Genomic DNA, 18,616 nt, shown 5'->3' with positions numbered 1-18,616 from the left:
TTGGGCCAGGAACTGACCTAAGTGTCTTTTATATGTGTAACCAGTGTAGCAATCCTATGAGTTAGGGACAATTATGGCATCCATTTTTAAGATGAGTAAGCACACATGCAATGTATGGCCTAGTGCCTGTGGCTTTTCTTAGTAGCTATGATGTGGCCCGAGATGTTTACTATAGGAATGACTTGCTTGGTAATAATTTGTAGATTTTTTTTTCTATTTGATGCACTATCTTGTTGACTTTCTAATCAACAGAAGAAATGGGTAGAACTAGTTGGATTACCAGTGTAGGTGAATGCTTGAAGAACATGGGAAGGTGCACTTGCTAACTCTTTCAATTTGATTAGGTAAATCCTTACACAGAGGATTTTAGATTCTGGGGACACAAAAGGATGAGCCTTTCTCACACCCTAACCACTCATCTACAGAGCTGTTATTTTAGCTTAGGAAATGGCCTGCTTATACTCAGCATTTGATTTTAGTTTACATCATATATATATATATATATATATATATATATATACACACACACACAAACACTGCACATATATAACTATCGTTATGCAGATAAAATAGTTGAAACAGGATCAAAAGGCTCAGTGTGATAGATCTGGGAATAGCCTTTAGATTTTTAAAAAGAATAATACTTTTTAAGTAGAATTACAGATTAAGAGACTCGTGAACATGACAAAATATGGAGCTGATTCATTTTTTAGAATTCCAAACTTCAGGCCTAAGAACTTTCAAAGCCTTTCCAGCTTAATGGGTCTAATAAAAATTTTAATGTTACTATTTCACTCTGTGCTAGGTGGATAAAGAGTCACTTAATAAAGCTGTAGTTCCTTCTTTTGAAAAATTCCCGCTTGTCGATAAATCATGACACCTTTGTGCTATTGAAAGGCATAAAAAACTATGAACGAATGGGTACCCTTAGTAAATAGTACTATCCTGTTCCCCTCTATGATCTGTGTCCAGTGGAAAACAAGCAGTACTTCTTCGGATATTCAGGAAGTACATGCTCCTGCTGAGAGCTTTCCAAGAAAGCAACCTGATTAATCTTTGCGAGCCTTGGCTCAGCCTTTCAGTAGCATAAAGTGCATCTGTGGAATATGTCGGCCCTCTGCTTGGGGGAACTTGGGAAGTTTACAGTTGACAGAATTCGAATTTCTTAGGGAGAAGAATGTCTTATATCAAATCTTCTCTGCAAAAATTATCAAGCTTACAAGTGTTTATTGCTTGTTATCTTTGTTCCTTATTTGTATTCCTTAGTAAATATGCTTTCAGGTACAGTACTGTGCAGCATTTCTTTGTTTTTTCTCTTTCTTTTGAGATTTTGATACTACCTCACTTTTGTGTTTACTTCTCCTAATTCTGGTTTCATAGACCATGATTTTGTATCCTATACAGTCCTATTACTCAATCAAGATGGTATTTTCTATACATGGGGAATTTATAATCAAAGAGACATCCTAAAAAAAAATCCTTTTTGTTGGACTATCTTTTTTACTTTCCATACTCAGGAAAATCAAACTATGTTGGGATCCAAAGGGAATACCTGTTTTTACAAGACACTCTTTTATTCTGACAGAAATGCCCTTTAGATGATCATCGTCTGGCTTGCCTCTTGTGTGGATAACCAAGAATGGACTATATTGGCTCTCACATCACTATTTTGTGTTTGTAGCATTACCTACACAAATATTTTAAAGTAATTTTCTTTCTTTAGTTTTATAGTTGGATCTGTGGAGATTAATATCATTTTACTCCCATATTCAGAGAATTCATGAAGTTTGTAATGAAATAGTGCAACAGCTACATCCTAGCCCTTGAGAGTCCTCAATGAATGGCTTTGTATTGGCTTGGCTGAGGTTCAGGAACCATGAAGAGTTTTGAAAATCTGTCCATTACCTAGAGCCTCTAACTACGATTGCTAGCATTCAAATATCTGTGTTGCTTCTCAGTTGGTATAGGAATGTGGTATATTTGGTATGGAGGTTGGGTCACAGGAAGACTCAAAATCGTGTTTAGGCTAGTATACAGGAGGTACACAACTATCCAACGCATGATCTGAGAACATGTTCTATTCAAACTGTACGGTAAGCACATGTCAACATCCTTCATTATGTCTCCAAAGCCTATGTAATTCTGCATCTTGTTTATAGCTAAGGTTATTTTATTTCCCTCATTTATTTGCTGAATAGTAACAATCAATCACTATGATTTACTCAGCAGTTAATATAGCACTTGCAGAGATGAACAAGACAGCAACCCCATCCTCAATAAGCTGGTGGTATTGTTCAGAAGATAAGCACGTAAACAAATAAATACTACTAATATTAATAATAACACCTTTTTATGTTTAATGCTGTGCTAGAAGTATAGGCAAATAACTAGGAGGGCAGAGGGCAGTAAGCAGGGACTACTATTTGAACAGGACTTCGAAGGATATGATATTTTCCAGATTTTTATATAGATGTGTATATGCTCATATGTGCATGTGTGCATGCATGCATGCGTGTGTGTGTGTGTGTGTGTGTGTGTGTGTGTGTGTGTGTGTGTTTTGGAGGGAAATCGAGTGAGGAATATAAATGACAGAAAGCAAATGCTACATGCAAGAGACTAAAGCCATAAAGGGTGTCTTCCATGTGGCACACTGAAACACTCACAATTATAGAGTACTAGTGTAGAGTTCATGGTGGTGGAATGTGAAGGATGCTAGTGGAACATTCAAAGACGAGATTTCAAGGCTGTAGAAATGACTCAGTAATTAAGAGAAGTCATTTTTTCAGAGGACACAGGTTGAGTATCAGCACCCACAGGGTGTCCCACAATCATCCATAACTCTAGTTCAAAGGGCTCTGAGATCCTTAGACACTAGGCACATAGTACACATATATGCATCTAGCCAAAACGTTCAAATGCCTAAAATGAATCTAAAAGACTCAAAGGTAGGATTTCTGAAAAAAGTACATGGAACAGAAGGGTTTTCTGGGGAAGAAGAAGTCTAGATAGAGCATCAAGATAAATGGTTGAGGGGAAATTAAATGCAGAGATTCAGAATGAGAATGGGTCATAGCCTCTGTAAAATTCAGATGAATTTTTAACTCTTCTGCTTAGTGAGGCATTTGAATCTTTGGGAAATGATATGTTCAAGCAACAAAGCTTCTTCACCTCTTATTATAGAAATTCTTGTATAATTTCTACTAAGAGATATTTCTTTCATATACAGGAAACATAGACATTGAAAATGACTGTGAGACTGTGTTTTAAGACGTTGAAGTGTGCTGGAAGAACAGGTCTGGCATGACAGGCAGGCCACTGTTGAAAAACTCAGCAAGTATTGTTAGAAGAAAAATGTTACAAGTGCATTATGGTATGGAATTTTACCTAGAAAGATTTTGAAATCTAATAGTATATCCCATTCTATCAACTAGGCATTGTTTCCTTTTCTCCTGTGTCTCAAAGGACTTGGAAAGGCTCAAGGACAACCACTAAGAGATGACCAAATAGGAAACATTTGGATGCCTTAAGTAGTCTCTGGCTAGTTAAAGGAGTCAATGTAGATAGCTATTTGCATATTCAACCCCCAGGAAGAATAGTCATTTGAAAAGACGTGCTATAATAGCTTCCAGAATTTTGCATCACTTAACATTTGTGTTAGATTCTATTGGTTTACATATCTGGGATGTCTTTCTAAACTGTGAGTTTATTATGAAGGCACCCTGTTTCCTTCACTTATATAACCCTGCACTGATGGACAATTTTAATTGCAGAATGTCAGAATTCATCCTTCATTCTACAGATGTAGAAACTGGGGGCTCAAAAGGCCATGCAACTTGAATTTGATATTTCAAGACAGAGATGGGCTTAGAACCAGAGTTCCGGTTTGATGAGTCATTCTCTCCATGCCTCTAACTGGACCACTCACCCTGAAAACAGGGTGTTCTTGGTGTGTGGCTACAAAGATTCTGTCCTTAATTAAACTCTGGTCAGGCTCCTCTAAGCACTCTACTTGAGGAGGTCTCAATCTTGGCCTAGTAAAACTTGAGCAAAACTCAGACATATTTTCCAACAGTTCAAGGCCACATTCCTATGGTGATCATAGCCCATTCTAAAATGTCTGTTTGAGAAATTCAAGGTTGAAAAATGAATTTAGTATTTGATCTAGTCAATACCTAAGTATAATGCCTATGTGGCCCAGTCTCTATTAGATAGCAGGAGGCTGAGTTCAGTAGGTACTGCTTAACAAAACTACATGGGTTTGCTGTGGAGCAAGCTTTCTTAGTTATTTAGATCTTTTACTTACAAGGTAATTGAGGACAGCTACTCACATTCTCCCAGTTACTCACTTTTTCTCTCAAGTACCCAGGAACTTTTGTAAGAATTGAAGATGACTTCAGTTTATGCTGAATCCTTCCCTTATTGCAATACTATGTTACTGACTAAAATCTGCTCAAGTGTCGGGTGTCCAGCTGTGTTTATCTTTTGACAGTGGTTAGAAACCCTGATTATGTGAGAGGAGACAGAATGTTCCTGGATAACATGTATCTATTTCTGAGCCTTTCCTTTCCTTTCCTTTATACAGCCGAGATGAATGATATACTCCTAACTTTAAATCTTAGGGGTTATCGTGCCAGCATTGCATATGATTGTATGCCTATGAGAATATAAATATGGGCTCAAAAAAATCTACTATGTCATTTGTGAAATCCTTAGTTCAAAAAAAACCCTCCAAATATCTCTCTTGTTCTTAATAACTCACTGTAGATCTGTTATCTGTGAAATAATGGAAAACTTTATTTGGGGGAGGGGAAGCTATTTATATTTTCAGTCTAACCTACCACTTGGTATAATGAGTTCCATATGCCTCTCCCATTTTCCTCCTTCTGTGAGATGTGGAGCTACCTTTATTGTCCTAAGCTCACCTCTAGATGCTGTATGTTGGTAAGACACTCAGCACACAAACACATGATTTAGTGTAGGAAAAATGACCCGACTATTAATTGTTTTCTTTGTTTACAAGCATATTAAAAATTCAAGTGAAAGAGAGCCCGAGTAATGCAATTGAAAGCAAACACACTGGCGCTTAATTACCCCAAGGAGAAGAATGTAAGTCCTTAACAAAACGGAGGCCTGTTGATGCAAGGACCTGTGGAAGTGAACTGGAGACCTACTATGAAATCAGTGCCTAGCCAAGTGCTGCCTGTCAGCAGTGAAGTTGAAACACCTTCTAAAAGTTCCATGTGGCCCAGGAACCTAACCTGTCAGCCTTCTTGCCTGACATGATCTTAATTAGCCTCTCTTCTACTGCTGAGAAAGCCCGCTGAGGCAGTTAGCACCAGAGAATTCATCAGATCCTTTGTGGAGTCGACAAAACTGACACTGGCAACTTACTGATTGGAATGGATCCCTGAAAATGGGGAAATAAAGTAGACTTTACTTTTTACTATCTGAGTCCCTTCTTCTTCTTCTTTGTCTGCTCCACAGACAATTTTCGGAATGGACAAGCTGGGTTCCATGCTAACGTGCCCCCCACACCCCCATTCCTTGGCATATCATATTCTGTATTGCTCTTTTAAATTTTTTTTCAGTTGAGGCATCCTGTGCAGCCATGGTGCTAGCAAACAATGCATTTGACTGATAGACAAGGGGAGAGAGCTCTGTTGATTTTGTTGGAAATTGCACTCTTGCTGGAGCATTAGTTGAGAAAATGGAATTTTGCCAGTAGCACCCTCCCGTTCTTTGTTTATTGGCTATTTTCAACAGCTCTGTAATTGTTTTCTATTTTGTAAAAGGCACTGTGCTCTTTTCATTTTTTTTTTTAATTGTACATCTTGTCCTGATCTCTGATGTTGGAGAGCATTGATGGAAACACCATGTTGTTTTGGTTCTAGGTGAAGTAGTTCCATTGAGGGCTCAGAAATATAGCTTCTTCCATGAAGCCTTCCCTGATAGCTCTAACCTGTCCATCAGCAACTCTCTCTTCTTTGGTCTCCCTTGGGGCTTGAAATTCATTCCACACAATATAGCTCTTGCCTTGTGCTAGTTCATACTTGTTTCATGTGCATTACTCTTAACCCATCTCTTTGGCAATGATGTAAACTAAACTATTCATAATTAAAGACTAGTGGATATTGAACATTGTTGTTAATGACAACATAGATACAATGAAACTCACAATTACTGGTATATTGGTTCATAACCGGTCTCTTGAAGAGTTCCAGAAACCAGTCCATTGACTCAATAGTGTCTTCCTACAACCAACATTTTGTAGCAGATACTTCCATGCTGGGGGAGAGGATGCTGTCTTTGTACACTTCAGAATGTTTAACAGTATTCCTTTTCCTTACTACTAAAATGTGTATATTATGTCCCCCGAGGAACCAGAATTTATTTCTCCCTCCAATGAGGGGTAACGTTTTGAAACTATAATAAAATCACAAGAACTAAAATTGATTGGACATGTTACTCTGTTTAGCTTGATACTAAAGACTATATGCACTGTATTCTGCAATTCACATACTTTACCCTCACTTGAATTGATGTCTATAGGGCTCCAAGAGACAAACATTAAAGTTACAGTTGCAGGGTTACTACACAGTCTGTCTCCTTTTCAACATTCAATCAGGCTCAAACCTAGAAAAAGCAGCAAATTGCAGCTAGCCCCTAATACTATGAGGAACATTCATTTATTAAGAACCAGATATTCAGCTCACTGAGGGTTAATTCCTCAAGGAACTTAATGAAAGCAATGGAAGGTCAGAGCAAAAGAGCAACTCTGCCAGCTGTCACCTTCTTTCCCTAAAGATGCAAATACAGTTCTAAACATCATGCTAAAGCATGATGGTGGTGTGGTGAGAAAAAAAAAAGATTGATTTCTTTTGCTACAATAATGACATTCTGGGACAGAAAACACAATTCTAGTTAGCCTACTGAAGGCACTCCTATCCTAAACCCTGAATAGCTGTCTTGCAAACATTTCAGTCGGGCACAGGAAGGCAGAGGACAAGAAATCAAGCAGGGCTCTATAGACTTCTCCTTCTAAGAGGGAGGGGGCTATTCAAAGCACATTTGTGACATGAGTACCATCTCCACACAGGAAGGACAACCCAAGAGAGAAAATTTGATGTTTTGGTTTAATGGGTCTTTGGAGATGAATGTTCCTCTGGCTGTGAAATCAATTTGACCTCAAATTCACTGTGATCAAGGAGTTAACACTATATTAAAATTAGTCGTGTCATTTGATGGAAAAATATTCTACTTATGGAAATACCTTTATAGGAAAACTGCCTTTCTGAGTCTGAGCTGGAAATATTACAGTAAACAGGATCTAATCACAGCGAAGCCTTTTTTCAGCTTTGCATGACAGCTGTAAAATATGACAGTATTTATTAATAGTTGCTGCAGTCTAATCTGCAGCACTGGAGAGCTACAGCAAAAGTATGTTAAGCTACTAAGAGAACAATTTCCACAGTAACTAATATCCAGCTTTTGAAAGGATACTTTAATGCCTTATGATTTTTTTATTCTTCCCCTACTGATAGTCCAACCCAAGGAATGAAGGAGCTACTAAGCTAATAACCTCTGTGGAGAGGAAGTGTTTAAATGATAATTTATTTCAAGAGCTGACAACAAATTGCTCACCACTTTCTCTTTTTATGCCCCAAAGCAGTCAAGGATGTGCAAATCAAAGTATTAAAAATATGACAGCTTCAGTATTTTCATTTTCAATGAAACCCTCATTATAGACATATGCACAGTCTTTTATTCACAACCCAGTCCAAATATTCATTCACTAGTATTATCGTACAGGCTCTCGAGATGCTCTCATAGTTGAAGACTCATCACAATAGATTAAGCAGGCTGCAAAAACTACCAACTGTCTTAGGTCCTGTCAACCCTGATTACTGCTGCTCAAACAGGGGAATTTACTATCTGTCTCTCACAGGATAATGTACTCTCCAGGCCTTCCTAATTTATTCAAATATAAGAAAGGAACTTGAATTTCAATAAAAACACTCTTGACTTCACTTTTCCCAGAAGGCAAATGGACATGACTAGAATTGGAGCCATCTGTCACCTTTGTATATCCTTTCATTAAATCTTGAAGTGGGTGAGAAAAAGACAAGACAAAGCAAAACAAAGCAACAACATTTGTTTTGATGGAGGCACCTGCTACTCACAGCACTTGGCTGGAAAGATAATCTTTGGTATAATCCACCATTGGTCATTCCTTGCTTTTTGACACAACTAGGCATATAGTCCCTTGGCAGTATGAACTTTTAGATTCTTGTTTTTCTGAGCTCCATAAACTATCTTAGCCACAGAGAGGGATGTGTGAGTTCTGTTTGCTTTAGATGCATGCCTCACCACAGCTGTTCATTCCAAACCTGCATTCTGCCTGCATCAACAACATTGTTCTTTCTCTGCTTCCACCGTTTTGACTAATCTGCCCTTGAACTTGGGTCTTTGGCCATCTGTTTATGTTGATCCCTGGTATTCTTGTGCCAAAAAGATATTGTACTTATTTGTGATCACTATGATATAAGAAGTAAATTGAGAACTGGATTGCATCTACACAGATACAGTTGAAGTATGGAGGTCTAAGTACAGTGTCCTTTGAAGAACTGCTATAGAAAATTGAAGGACAGGGTACTTGTTGCCTTTAAATGTTTAGCCAGTGGGAAGCAGTATGCTAGCCAGAGCAAAGCATATAGTCTGTAAAATGTGGCAGACCTAGGGTGATACATGACTTTTTCTTTCCTTACTTTGATGTTGTTTAAGTCTAAGAACCATCATTTGATTTTTTTTTTTTTGCCTTGGTTCCATCAGGTGTAGAAGTATATAAATGCTACCACGATGAAATGTGATAATCTATAAACTCAAGACCTAGTATATATGCTAAATACTTAAGAAAGGGCAGCTGCTCTTATTTTTAAAATATGATACACCCCAGCATGAGTGCACAGGTCTGTAATCCCAGCTACTGAAGACGATGGAGCAGGATTGCAAGATCAGGGTCTATCTGAGCTGCTACAGAGAAAATTGAAAAGCAGACTGGACAACTTAATGTGACCTTTCCTAAACAAAACGTTTTGGAGATATGGGCACAGACCTAAGTGGTAGAAGCTTGCCTAGCATAAATTCTTTTGCACTGCATTCATGCACGCGCGTGTGCACACACACATTAACATGAGAATTACAGATTTATCTCTTTGTGTGTCTGTCTCTGTGTAAGTCTGTGTGTATGTTTGTGAAAAGGAAGAAAGAAGGAGGAGAAGGAGGAGGAGGAAGGAGGAGAAGAAGAAGAAGAAGAAGAAGAAGAAGAAGAAGAAGAAGAAGAAGAAGAAGAAGAAGAAGAAGAAGAAGAAGAAGAAGAAGAAGAAGAAGAAGAGAAATGCAGCAAAGATATGGAAGAGAAAGAATTTGGGCCTTATTTGGTAAAAGAGCATTATGAAGTTAAGACTTGTAAACAGTGTGGATGTCAGCATGCAGACAGGTGTGAGAACAGGAAGCTTCTGCTCATCTCAGGAGAATTAAAACCCAACCAAGCTGGAAGCTTTCATAATCCCCCCAGGAAAGGCCCCGTCTCTCCCTCCCTCCCTCCCTCTCGCTCTCCTTATCTTGGGGGATCTCTTTACTCCTTAAGATCTCAAGGACCTGCTCAAATTTCCCCAACACTGCAGCTCTCTGAGAAACTATTTTTTTCCTTCATGGTCCATGCTGAAATGAATGCAAATGTCACCAGTAGGGATGGCAACAGTTGGTTTCAATTTTTTTCCACAATAGGATTGTCAATTTGTCAAAGTCAGAGAGCAACTCTGCTTCTTTTAAAACTGAGCTAGGGCAACTGAGCTAGCTTCTAATGATAGAGAAATCTCAAAAGTTTGATGTTGACCAACAGAATAATTCCTATAGGTTTCTCTGTTTCTATCACAACCTTTCAAAGAAAATAACAATGGGCTATTGACTTTCAGAGACTTACTTGAGAACCGGGTAGGGAGTTTCAGATTCAGAAGGGGAGACAGCAGGAGTTTATTGAATGCTGGAAAGAAGGTTGGCACTAGTTGTCTCAAAGGCCACCCAGACTATTATCTCATTATCTAAGCCCACAGCTAGGCAAGGTTCTTACATCTCCATGGGGACTGCTCATTGAAGCTAAGGAGCAGCTTCATGTACTCAAGAGAGCCTGGCTTCAGTTCTCAGGTAAGTCACTATTGTGGAGGAGATTGTGTTACTATTTAGAACACTTTCACATATACCCCCCCCATGTGTGTAATAACTGAAAGATATGGCCATTTTCTTGGAATGGTTTTAGAATCTTCTGTGCAGAGGAGTCAGTGTATGTAAGCAACCTCCGGAATTGGATTCCTGGTACCCAAGAGCCCGAGGTTAAAGTTGACTTGTAAAAGTGGAGAGTAGAATGGTGGTTACCAGAGACTGAGGGGCAAAAGATGGATAGAAGTTGGTCAATGGGTACAGTTATATTTAGAAGGAAGAAATGGGCTTTAGTATCCTGTTGCCCAGAAACATGAGTATAGTTAACAGCATTCTGCATGCTTCAAAAATATCCACAAGGGAATTTTGCGAGTGTGTTTGCTATAAAGAAATGATAAATAGATGATGTGTCCCATATGCTAATTACCCTGATTTTGATCACTACGCAATGTATACATGTATCAAAATATCACATTGTATCTCATGAATATGTATAACTAATGTGTGCCAATTAAAGGCGATAATAATAAAAAGAAAACCATTTTTGGATTAAGGTTCTATTTCTATAGAAGTTCCTTGCCTGAATAGAAATTTCTCTTCTCCTGGATACACGAAGTCATTAGTAACCATATAAATTGGCATGAATAAATTGGTGAGCTGAGGTGTTGTCATTAGCAGAGAAAGACTATTAATCAACGGGAACAAAATGCAGGACATGAAGATCTGTGAAGGTGTGGAGGAAGGGTAGGCAAAGATTTTGTGGTTTTATTCCCTACAGGGAGGGCAGGCATAGAGACTCTGTACTGTGAGAAAGACTAGGTAAACAAGTAACAGAGAAGTCGATAAAAGGAAAGGTTATAGAGGGGGTAGGTAACACAGTTAGTCAACCTCATAATTTTCTGAAGCACTGACCTTTTATGTATGTAGAACCAAATGCATATCTTTCTAACTTGATATTAATGAAGCAAGATGTCATTTTATTAACTAAGTGAAGCAGTGACTTGCAAATCCTGAATCAGACATTTGTCTGTAGGGGGAAATTAGAGCAGAGTCAGTATATTCCACCAATTTATTCAGTGTTTGATAACGCCAGAGAAAATTGGCCGTGTTTGTACAACATATCTTTTAAATGACCGCCGAAGCTTAACCCATTCTTTGTCTTCTGATTCATCCCTGGACCTAAACAGAACAGTCACAGTACTGTATATTCAGCTTATTTGAAAGTGATTATCAGGGTTCCTTCCTATCTCTCATTATCTTCCTCATCTCATATAATTTAAAAATTCTACAATTGTTTTTGATCTTATAATATCTCCCCACCATTTTACCACTGAAGCAAGAGATGATCATTGATGAATAAAAGCAAGCATAACAAATACTGTATGGTGTAATTTAAAGAACTGTTTACTATTACATTGGAGATGAGAGGTTGGGGTGCTATATATTAGATCAAATATGTTATGTTAAGCACCAAATGAATAGTGTGGACAAAAGTGGGTTTTGGGTGTTTAGAAGTGGGCAAAATTTCTGCTCCTCAAAACTGGTATAGTTAAAACATCAGCATTTTTACTTCTCAGACTTTTCTTTACCTCCAGCCTTGGTCAAGTTGTTATTGTTCTGACCTACAGGACCACAATGGCTCTTTTTCTTTGTTGATTTTCCTTAGTTCACCATTTTATTAATTGTAGAAGCTTAAATCAGGTCATTTGACCACTCTGCTTATAATCTTGTAATGCCTTCTCACTTTAGAATCTACTTTCCTTATCCTGGTTCCTGGTTGTATTGCATGGCTAAAATACAGCTCTCCTCCTCTTCCAACTACATCCATCCTCCAACCATCCACCCCTCTTCTCACTGTTACCCACACTGTCTTTCATTAATTTCTACAGATGGTTTGCACAGACTATTTCCACATTAGCCTGTATCCTTCAATTCTTTTAGTTGCAGATTATAATGCCTCTCCTCAATAAGGCTGTCACTTGGCATCCTTTATAAATTAGGTCTAAGCATTATAATCTTTGTTTTTTTCATAGTGCATTATCTAAATGTATAATTATAATTTGTTATTTACTTGATTTTGTCTGTCTCTCTTATTAGAAAGCAGTCTTTTAAACAAATTTTATTCATTTAATATATAAGTGCTCTGCTGCATATACATCCACAGGTCAGAAGAGGACCTTAGATCCCCTTATAGATGGTTGTGAGCCACCATGTGGTTACTGGCAATTAAACTCAGGTCCTCTGGAAGGGCAGCCAGTGCTCTTAACCATTGAGCCATCACACTAGCCCATAGAAAGTAGTCTTTATGACAGTAGGAACCATATATGTCTTGCTTATCACTGTAAACGTAAACAACTATTAAATGAATGAAGAGGAAGGTACAATTTGCTATAGGTCTAGAAAAACTGAAATGATTTTCATTATCAAAATAAAGGAGAGTATTTCAAGCAGTACTAGAGGAAGTGAAGTTGATAAAGCAGAGGCCTTGATCTGGATCATTTTGACAACAATGAAAAATGGGTAGGATGAGAGTCTCATAAGGTTGCATAGGGAGAAAAGGATGGATAGTTGACTGAGTTATAAGGATACCGAATCTTAAAGAACAAACTCTATTCCTTTCCCATGTGGGCAATAGAAAATTCTTAAAATTTTGTGATAGATTTTGGAATAATACTTTGAGAAGACTTTCCAACATGAAAATTAATGTTAAAGTTTATGTAATGAATTTCTCAAAAACATATTAGGTTAGTCCTTCCTGTTAAGTAGCTACAGAGGAGAGAAACAGATTTACATCAGTCAGAAAGATTTCTTTTCACTGCCAGACAATACAGTTGCCCATATTACTTAATGAGATAAGAAGCAGACATAGATATGTTAGCCTTCTTTTTCATAGTGGAGACCTAATGAGTAGAGATGGTTCATAGATGATGATGAGAGAATGCATGAACTGGGTCTTCTTTTGAATGCATGGAGTTATAGCATTAGCAGAAATAATCATTAATTTTAACAGTTTCAGGAGAGAAGCTGCTGATTTCAACCTTCAGTTCTGAAAACTAAATTACAATGCTCCATATTGAACTATATTCAATATATGGAAATGAGCTAATTCATTCTCTGTGTTTTGAACCAGAGAAAATTCCTTGAGTAAATTTAGAAAATTTAAATAATATTTAAACAACATTGCTTTGCTTAGACACATGGAGCCTCTTTCTTACATTGCCCTTTGCTCATATATATATATATATATATATATATATATATATATATATATACACACACACACAATTTTTTAGCTTTGAAACTATAATTACCTCCCTTCCTTCCCTTCTCTCCCTCCAGCCCCTCTCATGCACTCTTATCCATTGCTGTCTCTCAAATACAGTCTCTTTTTCTTTAATTGTTGTAACTTATATAAAAATATTCCTAAATACATGAATACAACCTGCTCAGTCAATATAATATTATGCATATGATCTCAGTGCTGACTTCTTGATATTGGATAAGTGGGAGTCTTCTTTGGAGAAGATTATTTTTCCCATTTTTCAGGATTCTCCAATTGCCTGTTGTTCTTTGTTTAAAGTTGAGACTTCATGGTGTTCCTGTTTTTCTTTCCTCAATAATTCCTACCATAGAGACATGTAGTTGTCTCTGAAAACTCCACATTTCTAGAATGCTACATTTTTACAGTCTTTAAAGCAACCAGAAGCTAGTATAACATTCAATTAAACATTGTTCTGGGTTGTTCATGAATTGTTGCATGAATGGTTTTCTTTTTGCTCTCTCCTATTGGAACTATATTTTATATGAATCTGTCCCAGGGGTAGAATACACCACAAAGGGTAGATAGCAGCTTTCAGAATCACTAGATTAATTCACTGGCAATAGACAAGTTACAATTAGTTCCAAGATATGGAGTTTCTTGTGTCTGGCATACTTTCAAAAAAATCACAGAGGCATGGAATTCTGCATTAAAAGGGATTCACCTTAGGTGAGGAGACCAAGGTCAAGAGAGTCTTGATGACTTGGTCAAGATCAGAAAGCTAGCTAGTATCAGATCTTGAATTATGACACTCAAATCTTGATCCAGATTGGTGAAGTTCAATCACCTTTGCTGGTATATATCTTAGGCACACACAGGTTTATGTGTTCCCTGACATGATCTGGTGCTGTAGCTAAATAAGAGGAATGTAAAGAAAACCAAGGGGGTGCCAAGGACAAATGAACTTTTCAAATTATGTTGATGAGAAAGAGCTTCCCTGTAGGTATGGCCAGGACTGAGAAGACAGACCTTTCATGTGTGTCTTCCTTCCCTAAATCTGAAACCCTGGATTGGAGTCAGAAAGACCCAAACCATCCTCATTTAGTCTCCAGGCAAATGACTGATATAAGAACAGTGTTTAATGGAATGTCATGATGATAGCGTCCCTCAGTTTCATTGAGAAAATCCTCATAGACAACTGGACTTGGGAATACATTTAGTTGGAGCATGATGTGTATCTTTTAACAAATTAATTACTGTATGTTGAAAGGGCAATAATAATCTCACTAGATTCATTTTCTAAAACTTTCCAGATTGAACTTTCATTACTATGTGACATAGTAGATCACATATGTACACACATAGCAGTGCATGGAAATTTTAATATTTTTAGATCAAAAAATTTATTTAATAATATTCCATGTTTTGTATATTTTAGATCAAATAAAGTTTTGCTGGGCTTGCTCTTTTGCAAAAATAATGTCTGAGGGTTTAGCCTAAGTCACTTTTTTAGGGGGATATATGTATATGATTTGGAAAATTAGGTTCTAAAATTACCATTGATGTAGTTTTTAATGTTTGATTTATACTAAGTACTAAAAACAAATTTAAAAGAGAATTATATTTTATCTATTAGAAGAAATGGATGCATGTGTGATGAAGCGTGAAAATCATCATCACATGAATACCTACAGAGAAAAATATATGTTTCTTCTTACCTCGTTCTGTGTCATAGAGGTACACAAACTTCTCCCACTTGTAGTAACCCAGAAGACTCAGAATGGCACCCTTTAAGGCTGGGCGCATCTGGATGACAAACTGCACATCTGCATCAGTGGGAAAGCTAGGTGTGACGAAAGATGTATGCAGGGCCCCACAGAAGGAGGTCAGGGTGTTCATTGACATCTGGTCATAGAATCCAAAGATAGCATACACCCCTCTGGAGAACTGGGAGCAGACTGCAACGAGAAAGAGAGAAACACATTTCGATAGGTCAGTTGTCCCCTGCGGCAGCTTGTAAGGTTAGAAAGTCAATGCATAATTAATCTCTGAATTTGCCATGTCAAAAAGCTACCAAGTAAGCAAGCAAACAAACAAATGAGAACAACAAAGAAACAAGAAGTCAAGACTCTAGAAAAATATATAGAATCCTACCATAGTCTAGTTGACCAGCAGGAAAATAATTAAGGAAAATCTTCATTGGCATTAGTTATATATTATCTGTGTTTACAGAGGCCAAGAAACTGAGGAAGGGACGAGGTGATAGTTGTCTTATCTTGTACATGTGTTCCTGCTCGGCTCTAAGGCACTTCAGGCTCTTATCTTCCCACAATAGTTACCTAGCGACCCCTTAGTGTGGCCATGCCACCACCAAGGCAAACTTGTCTTTCCATATCTTCAGTTCATTTCCCCCTCAGCCAATGCAGTGGATGCAAATTGAGTCAGACTAACTGCTAATATATCTACCAGGAAATGTGTTGTTCTTGCTATGTCCACGAATGGTACAATCACAGTTGTACTATAACAAAGACTCTTCATCTAGACTGCTAATTTAAAGGGTTTCAGATTGTCAACAGGCTGTAGGAATGGCTGACCTTTCAGTGGCCATTGAACCACAGGAGGCAATTGGTTACTTCCTGTGCCCAGGTGTAATTGACCAAGTTCTACTTTGATCCTATTCCATTGATCTAGTGGACTCATTAGCCTACATAGAGACATTTCATGGCCTCCTCCTCATTGTTGTCAGTTTTCCTTCATTTCAAACTGGGCCATGCTGCTGCCCCATCTCTTTTCTGGCCCAGAGGAGCTTAAAAAATGTGAACCAATTTCAATATTAGCGTCAGTAGAACATAATTAGCAAAGCAAATCAGCTACAACACCACTGTGTGGTGCATTCTCAAACCAAGTGGAAATGATCTTTCGATTATCTGCACCAGTGTCTCCTTCCATTCATGCGAAGCAGACATTAATGGGCATAATGCAATGTGATTTAAGAGGTCCTGCATGGTCTCCCATATCTGCTATGAAACCATAGATTCCAGTGTTAGGCTCATTTCTTTAGTTTTATGGCATTAAATTAAAAGTCTGCAGTTTGGGAGAGGGATGAAGTGCAATCATTAAAGCCATTATCACGTTAAGACAAATGAATGTGTCCAATTAGTTGTAGGGAGGCAGAAGGATATGTGGTGATGGGAATGAGCAGGTTAGAGAAGAGAACTCTAGAACCTAGGATCCTCCCCTGAGAGGACAAACAGTAAAGTCACTATACAACATGAGGAAAGAAAACATGAAAGGTAGGAGGAAGGCAAGTAGAGACCAATCTAGTTCATTTTGTCACCACATTATGAGAAAGTGAGTTCTTGATATCTCTGATATTTTGCTTTCTATACATGTTATTTAAATCTATGTTGATTAGAGCCATTCATTGAGTAACTTAATCACCAATTAACTTGAGGGAGGCATTTCAAAGATTTTCATTTACTCTACCATCTCTAGCACCATCTCCAGCATAAAAGACCAGAGCTTTTGATTTCAAGAATTAAAAGTGGCCTTAAAACATAGATAGTAAAGCTCTTTATATTAATTAAAGAATGGCAGCTAGTTGATGAAAGGTGAAAGTCACAGGGAGTACTTAGAAACAAACAAACAAACAAACAAAAACCCTTTGGTTAGCATGAAAGGAGATACTAAGGAAAAATTTATTCTAAGTTGAATCATGTAAATGGAGAACTTGTGATATCAGGTCAAATACTGAAAAATAATGATGACAAATAGACAACAGTAAACGTTATAGTAAGTGAAATAGAAGTTATTGAAAATAACAAGAATCAATAGTAGTGATAAATAGTATTTAGTTAGGCACGGTGTTAAATAGTGTAAAAATATTCTCATTTAATTTCTGAATGGACCCCAAGAAATACTGATACCTTTACTATTCAATTGCTAATTTGGACACCAAAAATGTTTCAGTTAGTAAGTAGTGACATGAACACTCTAAAACTTATAATCCTTGTAGCCCAAATCCAACAGTGTCACTAATAAATATCTGCTTGTATGAGATATCTATTTATCTGCTTTCATTTTTAGCAAATAATGATACATATCCAATTAAATTTGTATTTCATACAGAAACTAAATCAGCTTTAACATATGCATGTTTCAAATTCATACAGTAAAACTTATTTGTGGTTTATCTGAAATTCAAATTCATCCTTATTTTACTTAAAATTCAAGGAAATAAGGAAAATAAGGAAATAAAATAAGGAAAATCCTTATTTTACTTAAAATTCAAGGAAGAAGCTTTCCCTATTAATGGTCATGGAACCAAAAGGCTTGAACAAGCAATCATGGTCCTTCAACTAAAATGATTCAGGGAATAACTGGTAGTTCTCAGCTCCATCCCAACTAGTAATCACAAAAGGAAGACCTAGGTACCCTGCATAAAACAGGCTTTGAAGAGATGCAGCATATTTTCAGCATGGAAAACCCCATTCTGACTAATTTGTTTTTGTCAAATAAGTGAAAAGAAATTATAGTGATGAGAATCTGGCTAATAGAAAAAGAAGTGTTGTGTTGCTCTTATATCTATTATTTTGAGACTCGGGAGTAATTTATAGAGCTTTTATACTTCATTAAATTTGTTTATTTATTTGGAATACAATAAAGACCCAGAAACTCATCACTCAATCCAAGAACTGTAACATAACGAATAACCTTTTGTTGTATGTTTCTCGACTATTTCACATGTTAGGACAACCTTTCCTCAAGTCCAAAAGTCACACACATGATGATGGGTATCAACAAGTGTTAAGAGAATTTCACTCCATGTTCTACTGTCTTCATATAAAGCTAAGGTTCAGCAAATACTGACACTTGTAGAGGATTTTCTTTGTTCCATTCACAGCAATAAGTGTAGGTAGCATGAACAGAAGGCCTAGAGACCAGACAATCAGCAGGCACAAGAGTAGCTTCTGAAAAAAGCTGGGACATAGGGAACCTTAGCAGCGCCTCTCAGAGCAGATTCTTACAATCATCCTTGGTTGCAGAGAATACAGTTGAATGTAACATTGAACTTTCTCATAGAATAATCTGTTTTACACACACACACACACACACACACACACACACACACACACACACACA

The 18,616-nt window shown here is 37.3% G+C and overlaps 1 protein-coding gene across 3 annotated transcripts in view; it reads right to left on the bottom strand.

Moving 5' to 3' along the window:
* Gria3 (glutamate ionotropic receptor AMPA type subunit 3) overlaps nucleotides 1–18,616 on the bottom strand; it is a 264,405-nt gene that overhangs the window by 172,791 nt on the left and 72,998 nt on the right. For all 3 annotated transcript variants that reach the window (XM_029473262.1, XM_021152663.2, XM_021152661.2), the window contains one exon: nucleotides 15,193–15,432. In XM_029473262.1, the coding sequence (XP_029329122.1) occupies nucleotides 15,193–15,432 (240 nt within the window). The remainder of the gene's footprint in view (nucleotides 1–15,192; nucleotides 15,433–18,616) is intronic.

This window comes from Mus caroli, chromosome X, assembly GCF_900094665.2.
Source record: "Mus caroli chromosome X, CAROLI_EIJ_v1.1, whole genome shotgun sequence".
Lineage (NCBI taxonomy): Eukaryota > Metazoa > Chordata > Mammalia > Rodentia > Muridae > Mus > Mus caroli.
The sequence above is the reverse complement of the archived record's forward strand: the minus strand, read 5'-3'. Positions and strand labels throughout refer to the sequence as shown.